The sequence below is a fragment of the Rhamphochromis sp. 'chilingali' genome (genome assembly GCF_963969265.1).
Source record: "Rhamphochromis sp. 'chilingali' genome assembly, chromosome: 6".
Lineage (NCBI taxonomy): Eukaryota > Metazoa > Chordata > Actinopteri > Cichliformes > Cichlidae > Rhamphochromis > Rhamphochromis sp. 'chilingali'.
In genome coordinates, this window is record NC_137933.1 from 22838088 (window position 1) to 22862096 (window position 24009).

At 39.3% G+C, this 24009-nt stretch overlaps 1 protein-coding gene across 3 annotated transcripts in view; it reads right to left on the bottom strand.

Moving 5' to 3' along the window:
• tead1b (TEA domain family member 1b) overlaps window positions 1-17520 on the bottom strand; it is a 54024-nt gene extending 36504 nt beyond the window's left edge. For all 3 annotated transcript variants that reach the window (XM_080885289.1, XM_080885290.1, XM_080885288.1), the window contains exons 1-3: window positions 17345-17520; window positions 16732-16864; window positions 1290-1542 (exon numbers count right to left, since the gene is read on the bottom strand). In XM_080885289.1, the coding sequence (XP_080741415.1) occupies window positions 1290-1446 (157 nt within the window). In that variant the 5' untranslated portion in view covers window positions 1447-1542; window positions 16732-16864; window positions 17345-17520. The remainder of the gene's footprint in view (window positions 1-1289; window positions 1543-16731; window positions 16865-17344) is intronic.
• Between the last annotated feature and the right edge of the window lie 6489 nt (window positions 17521-24009).

A 24009-nucleotide genomic window follows, 5' to 3' on the forward strand; every position in this document is an offset into this window, starting at 1 on the left:
CCAACCGCTATTCAACCCTGCAGTCGCTTCTTCAGCAGATTTTAAGGTGGGTTCAACACCACAATAGCAAAACATTTGTTTGGATTTGTTGCTGGGGTTTCGTAATCTATCTTAGACAATAGCCTTGTTGGGAAATGTAAAAAGAAAACATGCTATGGGCAGCGGCGTTTTGCGACGGTTTGTGGTAAATCCATACCAGTGCAAATAATTTTATTAATTGGCACAACTTACATATAAGATTTTGTAATTAAGCATTTGACACAGGAAATGAAAATTAAAAATTAAAACTTGTCAAAAAGAAGAAATCAAAAATACCACAATCTGAAGACATTTCAGAAAAACATTTTTATAATACTGAGAATGTCAACTGAATCGAAAAGAGGCTTACAGTTAGCATTGCTCATTTATAACTCTAGAAAAATAATTTTTCATGCTTTAATCCACAGCAGAGGGGCAGCTTCTCTGGCAGCCTCGCTCTGTGTGGGGACCAGGGATTTGGAGGGAGAGACAGTGGGGAGGATCCCGTTGTTTGAGCCCACATCTTTGTAGTGGCAACTGAGGGGATTCGCTGCAACTCCTAGAATTTACATTTTGTTTGGCCGGAGGGGTCACATGACAGCTGCAACCCAATGCTCAGAGGAGCTTTCTGCTTTCACTTGACACTGACAGGCTGTGAGACGGTCCAACACCACAGAGAGAAAATATTCCCTCTTTCCATGACATCACCCAGGCCAGCCAGGAACAGGGGGGGAGTGGTGGGAGGAGAGGGGGCACAGCTGGTGGCAGCCGTAGTACCATCTGCTACTGACTAATAGTTCATGCGGCTTTACTTATAAACTTGCACTTCTGTGAACCAGAGTGACAGCTCCATGGTCATAGTCACCATCAGTCTTACGTTGCTCGGCACAGCCATAACTGAAGCATGTCTTTCCTTTTTAAAGGAGCAGCACTTTGGAAAATACCCTTACTGACAACTGATCCATACAAACACTCAACAGGCTGGTCTTGATAAGGTTTATGAGCAAGTCTGAATCACTTCCCACAAAATGCCTGTAAAAACACAACTTGTCACCTTAATTACATTTAATTCCAGGTAAATGTTTCCCTATGGTGATTAGCTGCTGATACTAGCTTTGTATTTAGATAAGATATAGAGAGAGATATAGAGAGAGATATAGAGATATATATATATATATATATATATATATATATATAGTCCTCAAAACTAAAAGCAGCAGAGATAATGAATGTGAAAACTCACACTTACACATGCAACAACTTTTACTCACCATACATCTTTCCCTCATCAGAGAGGATGATTTTCCTGCGCCCACAAGGAGGATAGATGGCCAGGGCCTCCTGGAAGCTCTGTTCAATGTCAGGGCTCCACACCCCCTCTGCATCATTGTCCACAGGCTTGTCTGCCGAGTCGCTCATCCTCTCCATGTCCTCGGCAGGGCTCTCGCTGCCGCTCCAGCTGCTGGGATCAATTGTGGCGGTTGAGCTCTCCAAGCTGAAGCTTGGAGCAGACTAGGGAGAGACCTGGAATTCCCAAAAAAAAAAAAAACCCGCAGATCATGACTACTGCAACAGAAAAGCAGAGAACCATCTTCAAAAACAGAATGCTTACAGTTAGTAAAGAGCACAATATGGAGTGGAAGCAGCTAAAGAAGCTTGGACATCACCAAGAAAGTTGTTGAATTGATTTACAACGGATGTTATGGGTTTAAACAGCTGAAGATTTTCTCTCATGGACTTCTTGCTAATTAAATGGCAATGCACAGTGTAAAGGTCTGGGAAATGTATTTTTTCCCCCTTTATTCAGCACCTGTGCAACTGCTCTTAGCTCTATATATTCCTATGAGCTGTAACAAGTACAAAGTCAATGCTGTCAGCAAAGTTGCTAGTTTGATTCCTCTAGGGAAAAAGCATCGACATGCCTCATTACCACCGGCGCTGAGCTAAAGCGCCCAGTCTCAAAGTCTTTAGTGGACAACAGGAAGACTGTGGTTGTAGCTGGCAGCTTGAAGGTGTAAATGTGTATACCAGTGACTGTGAAGAGAAACATTTATATGAAAACAATAATAAATGAAAGACAAAGAAAAAAAACAAAACATTGTGACTACTAATCCGTAGCGCTAACATCTCCAGTCAGCCGCAGCAACTATGGTGGCATAAGGGAATCAGACATTTGAGCAACACATAGGAGCTGGAGCCAAGCTGCTCACACAGCTGGAGAAAGTCTCATCTCACCAGTGGCTACTGACAAGACCAACAAGCTCCTGGTGAACATGCAGCTAATAAAGAGGCGCCTGTCATTGTGCCAAGACAGCAATATCAAGTAACGTGAAACCTGTAACACAAACTATTCTATATACTATATACACATTACAACATTTATGAATGTTCTGACTGGTATTTTAAAGCGTAATAAGATCCAGCACTGTGGTCAGTATGAAACGTTTTGCCTTCTTCTGAAAATATTCAGTGACATCAAGAGCCAGCGTCTGATCAAGGACTCCAAGGGGCGTTTGATGAGGTGGTTAAATAACCTAAAGAAATATCAGAATTCAAATACCCATTTGTTCTGTATTGAGCGTGGGCAGTCAGTCTACAGGTTCCTCGCAGATCATTCATTATGTAAAGGATGAATTTATACTTGGTATGTATAAGAAAGTATGATGTTTAACAAGCTAATAAAGAGCAAGAACACAAAACTGTAAATGTAGACTTTAAAAGGGAACAAAGACAGACCTTAACCTTAATGCTAACCTTAGGCAATTTAAAAGTCTTTTTTTTTTTTTTTATTAAACGTTTTTCCCAAGTTTTAACAATCAGAATGGAGACAAATAATAATCCTGAAACACATTTAAAAAACTAGTCCATTTGGCCTTTCTCCAAAACATAGAGTTAGGGTATGGTTATCATCTTAAAACATTAGAAGACTGCTAATGTCCTCTTAGAATTTAGTATTTTCCAAATGTGCTAAATCATTGACAGCATCACAGCTAGGAAGTCAAACACAGCTCAGGCAAACAGGTTAGACAGCATGCATGGAAGAAGAAGACATCCTAAAAGGCAAGCTATATAGCAAATTCCTTGAAAGATATACTTTTCAGATAACAAATAGTTAAACCACTGATGAGTTTGTATAGGTCTCGTATGACGGATAGGTGACGAGGAATGACCCTGATAGGCTGCATAAACCAGACTTACTTCAGCCTTTTGTATCCAGATCAATGCAGTCGTCTACACTGTGCTTCTGCTTCAGTCAGCCTGTGTAAAGTGCTTCTTTTAGACTTCACTAAAACATACTAATTCGATAACTGGATATTGGGCTATGGGCTCAATAAAGCAATACAGTACTGTGAATCATAAATCCAGTGTTTATACTCATTGAGTAAAAAGTGTGTCATCCCTACACATCTGTTGTAAAAGTAAGCAAATTCGGCAGTGAGCAATTTTCTTTCTTCTTCATGCCTCAAAGAACACTTTGAAAAATCTCAGTGTATGCTTAATTCACAATCAAAAGTAATTTCACATTTGACATTATATGCTAACAACTGACTGAGGTTTCTCATGGCCCTAATCCCTCCACACTTTCCAGACAACTGCTTCCTCCCTGAGCAAGATCCTATTCAAGCAGCACAAGCTGTCAGGAAGTGGGAATAGTAGCATATGTTTCTTCCAGCATGTCAGTTCATGAGGGGGAAAGGGGGGATGGGAGCAAGCTGTTGGGGAAAAAAACTCCCAGAGAGCAGAGGGAGAGAGAGCTTTTACTGAATTCCGTTTTTGTGTGCTGACTGCTGACGCTGCAGAACCAACTCACAAACTGATGAGGGAGGGGAAACGTTCCCATTTCAACCACTAAAGGGCTGAACCTCTTTCTGGATGTGCTCCTCTTAACCCAACCAAGTGATTATCTGTGCTCATAATCGAATCCAGCTTACATTTTTATGGCAAAATATCTTTCTGAAGAAAAACGCTCGCCCGTGTCCTCGTGAAGCTCGAGCAGCAAACGCCCAGTCTCCTCATATCTAGTCTAATGAAACATTCTTTCCAGATTTGTAAAAGCACAACTGCAACAAATCGAATCCAAGTAAAAATAAATATACCTCAACTTTAAAATCTAATCCTCTTTCATCAATAAGCTGACATGGATGTTTTGTGTCTTCTGTTATGTTTTGTAGGAACACTGGTTCTCTGTTGTGGTATGCTATGGTTGGTAAAGTGATACTTTAATCAGTCTTTAGAGACAGTGTGGTTTTCTCCATCATGCTTCCCATCCTGTGCATGCGCCTTCCTCCAAACATTGCAAAGACCAAAAACGTTTGAAGAGCTATAATAACATTATATCAGCGATGCCTGATGGAAAATGTTGGGCTTAAAATGTATAAATATGAGCTTCATGAAAGCCTATAATGCATTTACAATGAGCACATAAGGGCTTTGTAATATCTTGTAACATCTGTCATCGTCAACATGGGAATTAAAAAAAGAAATATGCATCTGGATGAGAATCTATTGAAATTCACCAAATTACTAACAACCGAGGACACATCTGGAATGGGAATAATTAAAGTTAGTGTGGTGTTTAACTGCTAGGACAGTGAGTACTGACAACATGGGTGATTTATTCTCAAACCAACTTCTGAGTCAACCAAAGCAAGTGTCTATTAAGGCTTCTGTTACCACAGTTTTGTAGTGAACAATATTTCCAATATTATAAAATTTGTTTATGATATTTCAAGTAACTGCTACTCTCTATTCTTACTAATAATCTCACTTCTTGGTGCTTTCTAATACATCAATACACTCATCTTAGACACTAACGCATGAATAATTTAATTAAAAGAACTTTTTTTTTTACTAAGTAGCTTTATTTTCTTTACTTTTTCTATAACTCTTTTTTTTTAAAAATAAAAGCACCATCTGAATACATCTGACAACAAATGGGTAGAAAATCAGGCCAGCTCACAATCATTTATCAGCACTTTTCCTGTGATGTTCACAATATCAGCGAACTGAGGGAGAAGAAAACAAACACCTTAAACCTGAACATGAACTGCCTTATTAAAAGCATCAATGTGTCAGAGTTCAAACCTGTGGAAGAAGAGCCTATTCTACATTTCAATTTCAATTTTATTTCTATAGCACATTTAAAAGTCACAGGTACAACAAAGTGCTTCACAGACGAGCCATACTTGCAGGTTTACAGCAAAAGAAAACAATTAACAACAAAGAAATACAGTTATAGGATGGTAATATTGCAACAAGCACGAACCGGGAAGAAATTAAGCTAAGTAGTTTGAAAGGCGAGCTTAAACAAATGGGTTTTTAACCGTGATTTGAAAGATTGAATAGTTTCCGACGCACGGACATCAACCGGCAGGCTGTTCCAGAGTTTTGGTGCAGCAAAAGCAAAGGCACGATCCCCCTTCGTCTTTAGTCGAGACATTGGTTGCATTAGGAGCCCCTGATTAGAGGATCTGAGTGCCCTTGGAATAAAACCATAAGTAAAATGTATATCTCCATTAACCTTTTGATTATTAAAAATTCCAGACTTAGCTCTTATTAACAGAGAAACAAAATAACAGCTGGATTCATTTGCCCCGCCCATACTTTGAGACATATTTAAATGCATTTAGAGAGGAAAACTAATTTTTTTTTTTTTTTATATCTTGAAGCTGCTGAAATTGCTGAGCATGTCTCACTCTGCGGACAAGCATTAATGCTTCTTTTCTGCAGAAATTACTCCACTAACAATGTTTTTCCACAGGGCTTTTTCATAATATGAGAGCAAATGTGTCTTCTGGATGCTGATGATTAGCTGAGGGAAAACAAAGTAAGTCAAGCAGCACAAACAACACGCCGAACCTGGCAACAAAGAATAAAATGAGTTTAAACTTCAAGCCCACTCTCAAAAGAGAGGGAAGAGTGTCTAAAGGGCACACAGAGGCTCTAAAACCATCACTTTTAGCCAGAAACTATGTAGCTGAGTGTTGATCTGCATCTTCCTTCAGGTCATCCATCCAAAACTACTGGCACAGGCTGCTGGCACACAGCACTATCTAGACGGATTTACAACAACTTTAAAAGGATCTGAAAGAGAAAAAAAAACAACAACCCCAAACTGGCTTTTACCTTCTTGTCACTTTTTCCGGCGGCACGAGCAGTTTTATCTTTGTTCACCCGTTTCGAACAGAATAATCGGAGTCATTTCTTGCTCTTGCTTTTCTTGCAAATCTGTACAAATTTTTATTCCAATGCTTTCTTAAACATGCCTAGTAAACTGCAAAGCATTATTAATGCCATCACTCTTCTTAGAAACTTCCCTTAACTTGAACTTGGCGGCTGAAAATGACAGATGTATGGCGGCTAGATAAAGAGATCATTCAGGTTCGCCAATGCTAAAAATATCCATATGCACACTTACATGAACACCACATACACACACTGCATAGAAATGCTGCGAATTCTTGTACATATTGTAAATGTATTCTATATGCATGTGCACGCTGTTTGCATTTCGTCATTTCATTGTTTGAGTAATGTACTTTTTAATGACAATAAAATTGAATTTCACCTAAACTAACATATAATTTGATAAGTTAAACATTACTTGTTAACCCTCCAGCAAACAAGCTATAGTAACTATACTGATTGAGTGGGGTAATTCATGACCCCATAATATTTTATATGCTATCCATTTCACATAAAACGTCATCATAACAGTAGGGCTGAACGATATATCGCATTTGCGATAATATCGCGACATGATCAAGTGCAATTTTCTAACCGCAAAGGCTGCGATTATACTCTGGACATGTCCAAATTCATGGGCTGCATCCTCCTGAGGCCGCATTTGTAGACCGATTACGTCACAGCGACGCGCCGAAGGCTGTCCAAATTACTACCATATCCCAGAATTCATAGCGCGGCCCAGCCAAACTCCAGTTTCCAACAATGGCGGCCGCTACTAAGTTTTAAAATTACTCATACTAATCTTTCTGGGTCACAAAATAAACTTTTAAAATATTTTCAGGCGCGAAAGTAGTTGTGTAAACATCAAATATCTGCTCGGTTTATCAAGATATCCCATATTTGCAAAAGTGCTTCGACGTTTTCAGAGGCGTCTGCTACCCACCAGCTCGACAGCTAGCCGGGAGCTCGAGGGTTACTGATGCGGCCGAGAACGGCACAACTCCCGGCACATCATTTTCAGATCACCGCGGAGTTTCGCTGCTCGGGTTAAACGTAATATATAAGTCACTTAGACAACCTAAAAATGTTATTGTTGGGCTTTTTTCAGTGTTTTGTTTGTTCGTGAGTAAATCGGTTTGGCTGAGATTAAAGTTATTAGATTAGATAAAATAAAACTTTATTAATCCCCCGGGTGGGTTCCTCCTTGGTTTTCACACAGCTGACTAAACGTCAAACAGAAAACTTATTAAACAGAAGTATGAGACAGTCGAGAATTTACGCCAGTGTCTGGTTATATTTTAGATAGCAAGAAGCAGACGGCCGAGTTTATTAAACTCCACCGAGACAGCGGTGACGCTAATCAGAACTAGCCTTCTGATTCAGAAGGCTAGACCGTCCAATTTCACGCCTTTAAATTTTAAAGGCGTGTTTGTGTGTGTGTTTATACAATTGCTATTATGTTTGCACTTTATGTGTAATGTTACTGACTGCAGAGATCAGTAAGATGTGTGTATTTTTTATTTATTAGTTTTATTTATTTAATATTATTTTTTAATTGAATGACTGTCTAGTAGTTCACAGATGTCGAAAAACTGAGTGTGGTAAAGCCACTGATTTTGTTTATGTATATTTCTGCAATCTGCACATTGTACTGACTTTCATTTTAATGTTTACACCAGGGTTCCTTGTCAGCACTTTATGCTCAGATGTTTGTAAGCTAAAAATAAACTATTGTGTATGTTCAAATATACTGTTGTGATTGAAGAAGTTAAATAAAAATGTCAGTCATCAATTCATGCATCACCTCATGTTATCATAACAGAGGTCTGTCTTCCAGGAAAGAACAGTTTAAAATTAATGTAATATAGTATTGGCCATACTATATGATGTATTGCTTGTCTTTGTTTAATAATACAGAAGACAAAGACCTTAAAAAATAATCGCATATCGCATCGCAATATTGGGGCAAAAAAATCGCAATTAGATTATTTTCCATAATCGTTCAGCCCTACATAACAGCATGTCCTTTAATGTAGCAGCTCTTCTAAAACTTTCTAAACAATAAGCAGTCAACATTTTCCATCATTTTTATCCAACAATGAATGAATCAGCCTGATTGTTTTCATGATCACTTTGGCTGTTAAAGCATCGGCCTCTTAGCCACAGGCCACAGAAACACTTGACCATGTAATGATGTAATGTTAAAAAGCATACATGTATTTCCAAGGTGATAAATGACCCCACTCAATTTTCCCCATTTATCTTGCCACATCGATGGGTCAGTTTTTGTAAAAACTATAAAAGATCATAGAAGCAGACTGAAAAATTCAGGGTAGAAAACACTTTTTAGAATTAAAAATATCAGAATGACCCATAAATATATGGCTGAGGTCATATATGGCCCCGAACAGTCACATGGAAGTTTATATGAAGGGTGGGTTATCTGACTGTTTTATATCACAGTGTGGAGGTAAACAGGATGCTTTTAAAATCAACTAAGCAAAAGTGTTATTGGTTGTGACATAAGGAGAGAGGTGGTCAGGAAAAGCACAACAAGTCTTTTAACTTAAAAACAAAACTGAATGAACGACAGCATGGTGACCAGCATGAAAGAAACATCAAAGCTCTGAAGATGAAATCAAAAATGAAATCAGAGTGAAAACAGGATGCATTAAGAGATTTTTGAGCTGGCTCTCTAGCCCTGAGATGAAATGACCGCATTTTTTTTCAAGCTACCACACAGATAATTAATCGTATGAGCACATACATTCAAACTAAACCTGCAGGCAGAACTGTAGTCCATAAATAAAGAAAAGATACACTTATAGGATAGGTCGTCCGTGGTCTTTAGGCCAAATCGACATGTTTGGACCCATGAGGTTTCAAACAGGTTATGTGAAGCTACATGACACTCGAATGTGACGAAACACAAATAAACCTAATGCCCTTATCACCAGTGTGCTGCCAAGATCTTTCTTTCAGTGTAAATGAATGCTTTTATAATGATTAAATGTACCATAAACTGCTGATGTGCAGTCTGACATGTTAGCAAAATTGTTTGAAAACAGTCAGTTCTGAACAAATACACCGATGTGCTGCAGCTCAAATTACCTGGCTAAACTGCATGCAAAGGACTAGATAGTTTTGCTGTGTGAAAAATGTGAATAATCTGGCAGTTGTCAATGAAGACGGTCTCTTAGTGCCTTAGAATTTGAAGACTAATTACGCCTGTCAAAAGAGGGTATGAATGTCACCCGTAGAAACACTTTTGGCTTACAGATAATTGCATACTTCTGTCTTTGCAGGGTGTACACCATAGAAATGGTCTTATTTGTGAGATGCAGGGTAAAGATGGCCTGCAATGCAATAAGTGAATGTGGTAGCTAAGCAGAGTAGTAGGTGTGACATGGAATTATGGGAAATTACACTTACTGCAAGATTACATAAACCACTCACCAAGCTGGAATTCAGCTCCTTAAATTAAGAGAACCCATTTCACCCATCAGACAGAGCAAGGTAATGAAATAGCAGATGAGAGGTCTCAAATGTAATTTTCCATGTGGAGTTCTTTTGTGCCGTTATCTCAGAGGGTGCAATAATAATTCTCTGAATGACTTTTGTGCACCCCATAATGGCCCACAGTAGCTAAGGCCACAGTGTGTAAAACTATAATTACCATGTGATTTCAAAACATTTTTAGCATGCTGTGAAGACATATTCTGGCCCCTGCGTAATTATTACAGCAATGTTAAAAATATTCCAGGCAACACGCAACTAACTATGAACATTTACAACGACAGACGTTATTGAAATTCCACATTCAGTCATTAAAAACAAATTAATTACCTTGAAGAAGGCATGTTTGTGGAATGAAGTCTTTCACAGCAGGCCTTTGAGGACCTTGAGATACAAAACACACTAAAATAAAAACTAACCAGCTCGAAGTGAAGTGGATGCATGCACTGACTGTTCAAAGTTCTTTCAAATCAACTAAAGGGTTGCAACCCAAGTCCAAACTCTAAGCGGAAAAAAGGGAGGAATCAAAATATTTAAAGGCAACCTTACGAAATAATTAAAGAATCCGAGTGGGGTTTTCATTCAAGTTTAATTGATAAGTCTCAAAAAACATTTTTAAAAAGAATAAATAATATCAATTTCCAAAGCTTTCTTATGCTCCCTCTGTTATTGGCAAAGACCCAGTGTTTATTTCTTGCCTCTTTGAACTTCCAAGCTTAAATGCTGTGAATCTGTCTGCTATCATCTCTCTCAAATCTGAGGTCTTCATCCCACTACCCAGCAACCATCAGGCCACTGTGGGATCAATCTTTGTTTGAGATTGATTTACAGGTTCTGTCAGAGCAGCCCTCTCTACCTGCCTCAGACTGTGAAACAGGTAAAAACAACAACATGATCTGGACAACATCAGATGCGTCGTCAGCCGAGAAAAGAGGCAACGCTAAAGGTCTTCCACTTGCACAGCAGAGGGAAAATTGACTGTAAATCTCAGAGACAAAAATCTCTCCTTCTGAGGACACATCCCTGCTCTGCCAGTAATATCAAAAACATTACATATAAACAAAAAGGAAAAAGAAAACACAATTTACCATTCAGACACGAAACGTAATGAAAGCTCAGGGGACATTTGCCTATCAAAAATTTGCAGTGCATACCAGACGGCATACACCCATGTCAGAGTGGTGTGGAGTGCGAGAGGAACACATAAAGCTCAGGAAATTAAAGCTGTAAATAAAGGTTCGTCAGATAAAGGATCTCCTGACAGTTATGAGAGCAGAGCAGGCAGAGGGCTGGCTGCTGGCTCATCCAGGACGCGTGCGGACGGGCATGAAAAAACAAATCACAGTGATGAGCATGAAGGCCACCATTTGCATTTGGCGCTGCCAATTCACACCGACTTTCATCTCTTTTCTTCTGCATCTCCAGTCTTCATTTGTCCCCTTATATACGTTTCTCCTTTTTCTCTGTTGTCATTTTTTCCTCTCCTTGACAACTCTTGTATACCACACTGGACTCCCCCTGTCAATGAAGGTGTCCAAAAAGGTATAGAAAGTGTTGACAAGCCAAGAAAAATGTAACTCAAATGTTCTGTCTTTCAATTTTACAACAGTCTTTTGTCCTGTGACGGCTGGGATGGGCGATCTCCTCGACGATACTGAATGGATGGATAGATTAACCCCATCCATACAGAGATTGTATTCAACAGGTAAATTTTTTTTTATTTGATGCTATGATTTTGCGTCAGTGGGAATTTGTCAGGTTTTCTTAACTTTCTTATTTAGCTACATCCTAAAATGTTCTTTTTAAAAAGTTACATTTTTCTTGTTCTTTACAAATGTCTAGGATTAATGCACTTAGACTAAACCATTTAGAAATCTATACTTCTTTCATTGCTTATTACAAGGAAAACACTACAGTAAGATGCAGTCTTCCATATTTGTACACCAGAAAACAAGAACAGGCTAGTGTGCGAAGTCAGAAAAATCTTGCAGTTGTTGCCATGCAATGTGAATACAGGCGAATCAGCGTTTTTGTGTTTTCAAATATTTAAAAGCAAGGAAAAAATTTCCAACAACTGGGATTGAACTGACGCCGCCAACAATCAGCAGTGGAGGACAATTTCACTGACGGTGTTCGAGGGCAAATGGAGCTGTTTGGTTTAGCTTCACTTTCAAACAGTAGTAGGAAAAAAAAGGCGAGAGCTTGGAGAAAAGTGAGTCAAAACAGAGGACTTTACAGTAAGATATGAATATATATCCCTGTAATTTGATTCCAGCTATTGGTTGTACTACTCAGGGGTGGGAGTTTCTAATGCAGCTGCATTTATGTGAGTATTACTTTGGTTTGGTGTGAGGGCATGAACTAAGACAGTTTGAGTTTAACCTTGTCTTTATTTATGTTTAAAAATACTGTCACTACATACTTTCTCGTGGTTTACTGAAAGCTGTATTGTTCGCTAATAAACCCGCTTCCATGTATTAATGATGTAATTACAATTAAACACCTCCTAGTTGAAAATGTCCACTATTTGGGCCAATTCAAAAGACTAAACAGACACACACACACACACAAAAAGTTTGGACCGCACTGCTCTCCACTGCAGCATCCTGGCTCAGATTCCAAACTAATTTACCGGGTACAGCCCGCATATTAATGTTGGGAGCTTGCCTTCCAATCTACGTGTGCCTTCTCTGAATCCAGGGCACCTCGAGGGCAGAAAAAGCCTGGCTGATCTGTGTCAGTCATGACACTACTACAGCGACCATCGAGGAAAGGTCTTGTGAGAATTTATTACAAGAGGTACCTGGGGAGTATGAACAAAATAACCCACATTTGAATACATGCCACAAATTATACACAGTTTCAGTAAATGAAGTGACAGTGCGCCTTTGTTCCATGGATTTCCTTCAACTAGCGGAGAAGCCGAACACCACTGCCACTACTATGGTCGGCACTGAGAAAGGAAGTTGTTGAAGCCGAGATTTCCTGCTTTCATTGCGGTTAAGAGCAAAAAATGTTTATAGTGGTTTCAGAAACTGACTCATGAAATGATTCAGAGTACATATTGCTTTTTGTCTGTGTTTTACCATGAAGCAGAGCTCATTTGTCTTTTTTTCCCCCTGCTTTTATATAAGAACTCCAGACAAAGTCCAAGTGTCTAAGAAACACATCAATAACGAGCGGTTATGACACCGTGAATTCTAAATGCCTTTTTCCAGAACTAATAATTGAGATTGCCATATGGTAAGCATTATAAGACTGCAATATTAAAGTGGTACGACTTCAAAGGGTGAGAGAAGCTTAAACTTAAACACAGCCTTCCATAAGTAAGGAACGGGGGGGACTGTGTTGCACTAAGGTGGTTGACAGGGCCAAAGTGCGTTCGGTAGCTGGCAGTCATTTTATGGCTGCAGTACTGAAGCAGATTTACTTAGATGACGTCAGTGGCTTTGAGCCAGCTTTTCCTTTTTGGTGGCACTCTCCGCTGGCCTCAGTGGGCCCTGCTCAAACTGCTGAGCAGCAGCGCATACTCTAAAATTCCCTTTCTAGACCAGGGTTTACCTCAGGGCACACACAGTCTGGAAGCCTGCAGGAGTATCCTCTTTTTAAAGGGTGTTTTGACCATGGAAAACGCTGATGTTTTGATGCGATTCAACTCCTGCCACACATCACATCTAATTACACAATTAATATCTCCGTGTCTAGATTCAATTACAGATCAGAGATCTTTTTCAAGCCTAGAATTTTCATAACAAAAAATAATAATAATAATAGTGTGTATTAGCATTTCAATTAAAAATACGGGACACATAATGTGATCGCATTCCCATGAGCATCTGCACAGCCACAAATAGAAAGCATGCCTCGTTGCACTGTTGTTTCTACATGTATCCCTTTTTCATCTGTACTTTATACAAATGGAAAAACAAACATACAAAAATAAACGAAAAAGAAAAAAAAAAAAAACACCCAAGCATGAACGAGAGCATGTAAAAGACAAAATTTACGTCTATGGATAATCTTTTTTTTTTTCCTTTGGATTTGCAAAACATGACCCTTTATCTCAACAACACACACACACACACACACACACACACACACACACACACACACACACACACACACACACACACACACACACACACACCAACTGCTGGAAGCCATAGTCTATTTTTTTGCGAAAAATAACACAAAAAAAAAAACGCTGATCGTTATTACACTGTGTCAATGCCACTGAGGTACCAAATAACTATCACCATGAATTCAGGTTGGGACTACGTGACTACATGTGGGAGTGCCGAAACAGTAAACTGGTTCCAAACTGTCCATCCTTCAGAATCCCCCAGCCTTCAAGCTTATCAATTCCAAAGCCTTTTCTTTATCAAAATAAGCCATTGCAAAATGCCGACATCAAACTTGCGGCCATGGCACTTTTTCCCCACATGACTCGCATGCAAGCACTCTCTCTCTCTCTCTCTCTCTCTCTCTTTTTGTAAATCTTTTTCTAAACTGCATCGATACAATCTTCCACCTCTATCCGTGATCATTTGTAACCTAATGTATGATTATGGCTCTGTTTGCATTAGGACTCTAATAAAAGCTATTTATAAATCAGATGGCATCCAAGGAAGCTAAAAACATTGATGCTCTGTGGCACAGAGTACACAGGAACTTCTCTCCAGCAGTCAATTAGCAGTGACTGTATCGCTTAATGTGCTATTAATCCAAACAGTCAGGAAGCATTTGAGATTATTCTCAAACTGAACTGATTATTGTAGTATCAGTGAGTAAAGGCAGACCCGGTGCTTCTTCTTTAGCGAAGAGGGCCTTTCTGTTCTGCATCACTCTCGTAACCTCGCAGGCTGGATCACCACAGGTAACTGCAGTTATAGCTGAAGTACAAGTGTCATGAGTAATTACGGTCATATTCCGTCACTATCAAGGCTTCATGGGAGACTGTGTATATGCATGACACCAGGCTCAGCTAGACCATTCATCAGCGACAGGGAAAATTTAATTTTTGAATTCATATATACGTCATAGTTTCTTGTAGACTGATGATGTGACAAGTGCTCAGCCAAAATTCAGCTCTCTGAAGGTCAACAGAAGAAAAGAAGAGTCTCACTTTGCTCCAGAAGTAACCCTGTCCACTGTGCTTGACAAAAGCACATTATTCTGTCCTCACTTCACAGCAAATAGACCACACTCTCTCCAGTCCTACCCTCTGACCTCAATAAGGCAGCGGAGAGCAACAAAGACAATATAGCCAAACAACACTACTCTCAATAGGATAATTATCTGCATCTGCTTAAATTTCACCTTAATATGAGCCACACAATCCTTACATGCTTCCTGGGCTAATTCCAAATGTTTAAAAAGTATAGACTGATGCTGATGCACTGAAAAACCTGGCTGTGTGCTGCAGTCTAGCGATCAACAGGTACTGCTTTCTCAGCACTGTGGTGGTTCAAAGCAAAAAGGGAGTTTAAAACCTGCCAGTTTCATATGTAAAGCTTCATTGGGTCAAACAAAGACAACATCCTATTCTTGCACAAATGTTATGCAGGCTTCCGTCCAACAGGTCCACTGGTTGCATAAGCTGAAAACAAAGCATCTTTTTCAATCCCAGATTTTTTTTCTTCCAAGCAAGCAGATTTATACTGTGACGTGTGTGTGTGTGTGTGTGTGTGTGTGTGTGTGTGTGTGTGTGTGTGTGTGTGTGTGTGTGTGTGTGTGTGTGTTACACCTCACTGCATTTAAACTGTTTCCATTAAATTATAGCAGCCCTTTTAGATTAATTTAATAAATAACAGTCTCTTTTTCCCGTGTGTTTTCGGCCCTTTATTTGCAAAAAGTTACACCGAGTTTGCTGTGAGAAAATGCTTGTTTTACATTGCGAAAAGCAGAGTGCATGTGCGCTTGTTATAACCAGCTGCTTTCACATTAAATAGTGGAAAAGGTGGAAAGAGGTGGGAGGCTGTAAGTGCTTCAGCCAGAAACTTGTAGTAGCAGTAGTAGCAGTAGTGATGGAAAGTGGATTTTGTTCAACAAGCTATTTTTAAAGCTTTGGCAGGTTTTTTTTCACCCATTTTCTCAGTTGTCGCCTCTCCTGCAAAGCTTACAATAATACAAATCAGCTACTTTGACAAAATTAGCTTTTTCAGGAGGCAATTGCTTCGTTATTTTCCTAAAGCTGATCATAAAATACTACTGAAGCCAAGTGATGTCAAGAGAAGTGAGACACAAAAAGGGCTGGAGATCTCACGAGAGAATAAATTAGAAATTTCTGCAAAATTATTACAGTAGAAGCACCTTCACTGACTTGTGTCAACACTATCAGAGTTGTGCCAACTGTGGTCTGAGGACCAGTTTGTCCTCAGACCACCATCTGAAGCAGCAAATGCTGAGTAGACAACAAAGTGGAAACAAATCAAAGTATTTTAGTGCAACTTGAACCTAAGATAATGAAAGCTTTGATCTAATTCTCATCGCTTTCTCTGTATAAGGGCCGTGTTCCCATCCAGGGAAGTCCAGAAAAAGTTAAGTGGATGAAATCATTGTAAGGAGTAAAACTCCTCCAGCTGGCCTGCAGTTTTAGCTGAGCAGGCATTTCCCAAATTAAAGGAAGGGAAGGGACAACAATAAAGGAAACCCCATAAATGTACACAAACTCCAGCTGCTAATTCAAGATCCTTTTTAAAGACAATTTTCATTATTAAAAGCGACCTTTTAAGGCTATTTTAAACCACAGTAAAGCGCTCAAGTGACCAAAAAACTACATATTATTACAGATTTTTTTCAGCTTGGTAGTTTTGGAGGCATAAGTTGGCCCTGGGGCTCTCCAGAGGAGCTTTAATGAAGCCCTCAAAATGAAACAATAAAAGGAGTTTGGGTTAATCTTTCCCCTCCGGTTCAGCAATCGGTTTCCTCGGATAAAGTGACAACATGGAGAGCACCACACCAACAAACCTTTGAAAATAAAAAAATAACATAAAAATAAAAAATACTTACACAAAACTTAGATGACGATTCGAAAAAGCACCGTCAAACGCGTTGAAGCAACAAGTCTCGCCACAGTGTTTTCTTCTTCGAGGTGGTCCGAAAATGCTCCGGTGAAATCTCCAACAACTCCCGGCTGAGCCAACTACGGAGAGGAAAACAGCAACGTTTTCAACCGTCATCTTGTCCAAAAACTGTTATTCGTGCAGTGTGTTTTTAGTTCATCCCGAATCCCACTGCGAGTTTCTGACAATCTGACACGGGGGCAAACGGCTTCCGAGGCTTTTATAGGGGCGTATGACCAGGCTTCTTTTCAAAAAATGTGAAAAATGTCAAAGATTTTCGCTGCTGTGTCAAAGCCATAGGCTACAACAGTGAGTGTTCAAAGTGAGCACCCTGTTGCAACAGCGGCCATCTATCTCCGCGAAGGAAACAAACGACCTAACGTTACTTCACGCTGTGGGATAAATATTAAACAACTAAATAAAGCCAACATTTTTAATACACTGTGCAGCATTTCCAAAAAAAGAGAAAGAAATACGTAAACTAACCCACCCCCCTCCTCCCCAAATGAACTGAAGTCTACAACCCACTTTGAATGCCTGTAACTACCATTGAAACTTACCTCGTAATTGATATCTCATATAAAATTGCCCCTTTCTTTTGGTAATGTAATGTTACTGGGTATTTTGAATACTATGTCAAGTTATTCTGATGTTTCTGGGCCAGCCAGGAAGGTGTAGGTGAATCGCTTCGCGCACTGACAGAGATGCGAAGAATGCTCGGAATGAGAAGAGGAATGAAATGAACGCAGGGAGCGAGTTTGCGCCGGGGCGGAGCGAGAGGTGGCGTCATCCCGAGCCCAGCAGCCAGCCTGGGCAGCAGGCAGCAGCAGCGGGGACAGGGAGGGCACTGAACATCCCAGCAGAGGGGAGCTGACGCCTTCAGGGACGCGAGGAAAATCCGATTTCACAGTTTCGCAACCCACTGGTCACACAGTTTCAGACCTCAGGCATGTCATGCTTAAGCCTAAATGATTTTCAACAGGTAATCTTAAAAGGCAAAAATGGTTTGCGGCTGTATAGTCTTTACAGTGCTGTGCAAAAGTCTTGAGCCACCTGTCATTTCTTCATTTCTCCCAAGGAGCCAGACTTTCTTGTAATTTTTAATGTGGTATTGCGCAATAACTCTTCAGGCTTTCTGGAGGTTTTGTGCAGTCTTTCTTTGGGATTTTCAGTTTCAGTCTAGTAGTTGTACCTGGCCATTTTCAGAGGAATGTTTATTTGTAAGCCACCTAATACAATTTCATACTCGAATAGTAAATCATTCGAGTATGAAAAAGGCGACTAATTCAAGGGAGATTCAGGGTTGTGTCTACACATAACAGACAGCTTAGAAATAGAAAAATAAATCCAGCAAAGACCTGACACAAGACCCAAGAGATACATCTTGCCCTTTAGTTTTCCAAAGCCTCATCAAGAAGGTCTCAATCGAAGTGTGGCTGTCAAGAAGCCAATTTCTGAGGAAGAGAAATGAGGAGAAAAGGCTGAGGTATGCCAAATTACACAAGAACTGGCCCGAAAGTCAGGGGCCACAGGCCTCATGGAGTGATGAATCCACATTTGAAATGTTTGGTTCAAATCTGAGGAAGTCAGAAGAGAGGTATACAAGTGAGTGGCTATACAGCCATCTGTAACACACAGCAGAGGAGAATGTCCTTCAAGGAGATTGGAGAACTATGACTGACGACTACTTAAAGAAATTACAAGAACGCTTGCCTAAGAGGGTTCACGCTGTGTTGAAGATAAAGGTGGTCATACCAAATATTTACTTTCAAGTAAACAGTACAAACTCTTTTCTTGACCTACATATTTCCATGTGTGTTTCCATACATATGTTAATAAAAGGCAGTAAAAGGCTAGCAACACATAAAGAAACGAGGGATTTCACTATCTAATCTGTTTCTGTGATATTGTGACATATCATACACAGAACCAAAACAAAAAGTTAAAGTCAGCTTTATTGTTATTTCTGCCATATGTACAGGACATATACAGAAAAACATTGTTCACCCGGCCCATGGTATGCAAACAAAGACAAGCATTAACAATAAATAAAAGAAAGAAAAAAATTATCTATACAAGAATTATGTATATTGCCGCAGTCTGTGTACATTACAGTGCCTTTCAGTGAAACAGTAGACAGTGAAAGGATTCAGTGGTTTAGTTATAATGCAGGGGACATTCAGCTGCCACTGACACAGACACTGCAAACAATTAGAAAGCTGTTCTGTGTGGATACATTTATCCTTTAATAAAGAAAATCTTTCCTGATGGGGTATCATCTCTTTTCCATCTAGGCCCCACAATGGGTCACTGTCAGCTGCGGATCTAGAAAATTTTACGTGTGTGTGTGTTTGGGGGGGGGGGGGGGGGGGGGGGCTGAGGCAAGAGGGCAACTGCCCCCCCTTGCCCACATGTAGATCCACCCCTCGTCACTGTATAATTTAAGCTTGAAATTTATACAATTGCTCCCACACCTTAATTTGGCTCTTCATATAGATTTTTTATTAATTTATCAAGCACCTGTGTTGGAAATGTGATGAATGATATCAACAAATTTATTTCAAATATAAACAGTCAGTGCAAAATGCCTAATAACACACGTGGAAATTACCACTGACACTTTCCGACATGCAATGATTGACAATTCAGCATCAACCATGTGGTGTGTCTGTTCAACAGCAATATAGAAACATGGGGCGGGAGGCATATATTATTACCCAGAATGAAAATCCTAGTGCTTTTGGATCATGGTGGAAAAATAAGTAAATGAATAAAAATGCAATATAAGGAAACATGTTAAATAAACTGCAATTTCATATAATAAAATATAAAATTCTTATATGCACTTGCACGTAGTACCTTTATGTGGCTGTTTTAAATAGTAACACACCACTGCTGCGTCTCCCTTAGATTTCCATGATTCTCTCAAGCACCATTTCTGCAATATTAGAAAATAACTACAACAGAGCCACCGCTGTGTGACAAATAGTGGGCATTTACCTTTACCTAAATGCTTTTCTAACAAGGGACATTTATGGTTGCTACACAGACACCACTGTTTTATGTCGTTCCAGCTCACATACAGTATATAGTGATCCTTGATCCTTGATACAACACTTAGACGTTATTGCCTGCCTCCAAATCAGCCATTGCTAATTCTTTGAAATGCATTTTTTTGTTTATTTCCCCCTCCCTTAATATCCTGTCTCTTGGATTATTGGACATTGTTACACCTTTATGTTATCTGTACTGTTTAAGAGGAGCTATTCAGAGGTTATTAACACCATTCACAGTATAATACAACCTAAAAACATTAGACTTATTTTCAGACAACAGCTGTTATCAATATACAAAGCCAGTGTGTTTGCTACAAACCACCACTTCAGCTAAGATTTATGCATTTCAAGACATGTTGTATGCTCAAACTATAGGCACATTTTTTGAAGGTGGAGTCGGCCAGATTTACAAGCGACTGCAAACAGTGATAGATAGAAAACAAGGTGAGAGACACCAGCACAGACATGTCTGAACAAGTCATCCATTAGGAGCTAGTGTTCTGACACCAGTCCTTCAAAAGAAAGGGATCTATGAAGATGAATGACTGCTGCTCTGAGGACATCCATCAACACCTTTTAACATCTGTCTGTGCACGTTTAGCAGAGAGAGAGATACAGTGAGGTGAATGATTTGAAAGGGGGCTTTATACCTTGTCATTTTTCTATGCTTTTTTTTTTTCTTTTTACAGCTGGCCTTTGTATTTCATAATCTGTTGCACTTCACGCATCACACTTGGAATAGCTTAGCTTTAGCCACATTCAAAGCAGTTGATATTAAATCAGCCACAACAAGGACCTCTGGAAATTATGAATCATCAAAAGACAGGCGTGTCTAAGAAGTGGCTAGTCAAATTAAAAAAAAAACAGCAGCACGTAACTTCAGGAGCTCATAAGATACAGCTGGTATTGTTCAGAAGCAGCATTTTAAACATGACCCCAAAGGAATATATGAATTCCTGAGGTTTTCACCTCTGTATTTACAGTACAGTTGTACAATTCTTTCATTGACATGTGATGTGAAGGTGAAAAAAACAAAACAATGTTTGTTTACTCCAAAGCACTAGTTCATTCACAAGTCCCACCAAATTATTTATGCACCACACTGCCAGAGGTTGTGTAACAGGGTGTGGCCTCGTGAGCGTGCCATACAGGTGGCAAATAAGACAAGGCAGATAAACGTGTCAACAGGTGATGAAAGAGTTAAGTAACATGTTCAATTTATGTTTCACTTAGAGATGGCTGTGCAAAGTCCTTGCCAGTGTAAATACACAAAACACATTTGTCAGCTTTAACTCTTTAAGAGCAAAACTGTTGTGTCCCATTTGTTATCTTTTTTATACGCCAAGATCCTTTGTAGAATTCTATAATCTACTGTATTTAGTATGGATTTTTAAATTTTAAAAAGTGTTTTGATAATAAATACATCCAACAAAAGTAAGATTTATTCCCTCTTTCCTTTTTTGTGTCCCAATTCAGAGGTCATATCTGACAGCTGTATGGCTCAAATAACCTTTTACTCTTTGGACTCTGTTGAGCTCCTCACAACAGGACCTATGGATTTATACAGGACCCTCTTTACTTTTGTTTTTGTTATAGCACATATTTTCAAACAGCCAGGTTAACAGGGGGCATTTTTATTCCCAAATAGGAACAGAAATGGGTTAATGGGACTCATGGGTGTCATGAACATGCTTGCATTCAGGACTGCATTAAGACTGTAAAAACAAACACTTTCTGTCTGTACAACATGCCTCTGTTTTCAGGCCTTTCTGTACTGATTTGATTGCCAGTGAAGAGCAGTGTTCCTTACTATAAATAACTAATGAGCATCATGGATCCAACACCAGATCATGAATTAGCCTGGTGCTTTCTTTAGAAGTGATGGCTTGCAGGATGTGTCTCTTCGTGTTTTTCCATTTGTAGTGATTACACTGTTGATCATTTAAATAATTAATTAATCCTCAGTAATGTTAAGATGCTGCCTCCAAATGTGCACAATGTCTGCGTGTAGCATATGTGTCATTGTTAACGTGTAGGCCGCAACAAAGGACAGAGTCACGCCAATTGAATAGGGATTACTAAGGGTTTATTATGATGATCATGATGTGTGTAAGTCCGTGTCAGTGGTGTAAAGCGGTGCATGGATGAGTTGGCAAATATGTGGCATATGATAGTTGTGCAAAAACCAAACCAAGATAATAACTAGTGCTGTGTGGTTCTGTAAATGTTGGCACTGATCTTATACCAAGTAAAGACAGGTCCAGTATTACCATACCAATAGTGGAAAAATAAATCTTTAGGCTTTTCATGTATTTTAAACTGGATTTTGTTGTGTTTTTGTAGACTTGGAATCTAAACATGTCTGTCTCTAAAGCACAGTGGGTCACCTTCTGATATTTAAATGTGCTGAAGGCTGTAAATAAAATAGATGTTACAGTCATCACAAAAACATTCACGTTTTTCATAGTGCATATTGGAGGTATATTTTTTTCATTTAACACAGTTTGGTGGGCTGCATCCTCAAGTTCAAGGCTACAAACAAAGTATCCTATTGCGCTAGTATTGATCATGCATTGGTATCGGTACTATACGATATTTTGATCAGTCTGTCTCTAATAATAACCTCAAATGAAACCATGACCATGACCAAATGGGGGTGCTGTGGCATTGAGGTGGTGCAGAAATGGTCACAGGAAAAAGGCCTCAGAAGGTGTGGTTGAAATAGAAATGCAGAACACTTGCCTGGTGTCCTGCATTTCCAAAAGTCTCTTGCATCATACAGGACACTCCTGAAAAACAAAGCACACACACACTAAACCCCACAAAAAGCCTGGGGCGGTAACAGTTATGCATTGCTTCAACTGAACACAAGAATTAGGTTTGTATTATGCTTTTGTATTATGCTTTATTATGAAATTTCAGGTGCATGACGTGGGCTGCAGTGATGTAAAATCTGTAATCTTCGTTTTTAATCTTCTTACATTTTTATCAATGTAAATAAAAGCATAACACAGCCTAAAGTCGTGTTGTGTTTCTGTGCATACAAAAGTCTCTCTCCTATGCCTCTGCTCTCACTCTCAGCATTCACGCCACTTTAAGTTGAAATACTTCGGTCAGAGGACTCTTATTCGTAAGCCAATTTGGGAGCTTGGGGACACCGTAGATAATAACTTCTTAATCATTAAACGCATGCTTCAGAGAACACCAATCAAGTGCTCTGACCCAGTGAAGCTGCAGTTTTCTCTACTGCAGCCTTCATTCTTGTCTCCTGGCTTGATAAGGTTGGTCTGTGCTGTGGCATTGCTTTGATTTGAGCCTGCTCCCTCTAAGGGAGGCCATGGTGCAATAGAATGAGCCTGCTTTAGTTTATTTTACTCCATATCTGTCCTGCTGCTGCCAGTGACTGGCCTGGTCTGGTTCAGCTTGGCCTGCAACCTCTTCTAATCAGATAGCCGAGTAAGGCCAGGTGCTTTCCTGCCTCTCTGCTTTGACTGCTCAGCCAGCCCTACTGATTCACTTTATCCAGAGATAAGAGAAGGACTAGAAAGGGCCACTTACTGGTTAACTGAAAAGTTGCGGGGGAGCTACCATCTCCACCAACAAAGTCTCTGAATATTATGCTGCATTTGTGTTTCACTGCCTGCATTTGCTTTTATACATACTTTATACATCTATGTGAAAGAGTACGCACAACCAGAGGCATCTATGGCAAACATTCAGTCCTCTATTTACTGTATGATGTACCATACTTCATAGCCCTGTTTCAAAGTTCCTCTCTTTAGGTCTATTTGTCACTACTTTTATACAGTTAAAATGTTCTAGTTGTGATTTGTATCGCTTTATAATTTTTTTTCTACTATTTATATTACTTATCAAAAACTGCACCAAATTACATTAAGTGAAATAAAATTGAAGCATTATGTGTAAGACTCGTATCTAAACAGGTTTTGCAGACATTATCTCTGGTTAGAATTTTAAGATGCCAAAAATGGAGACTAAAATAATAATTACATTTTGCAGGTTTGCAATCGCTATTTTTCTTCTTATGGCACCTTATTTGTAAATATGTAAATATGACAACACAAAATTGAGCACAGCGTAAAATACTTCCTCACTGATCTGTATGAATTTATAATAACAGATAAAAGTAAAAGCTGTAGAAAGCAAAT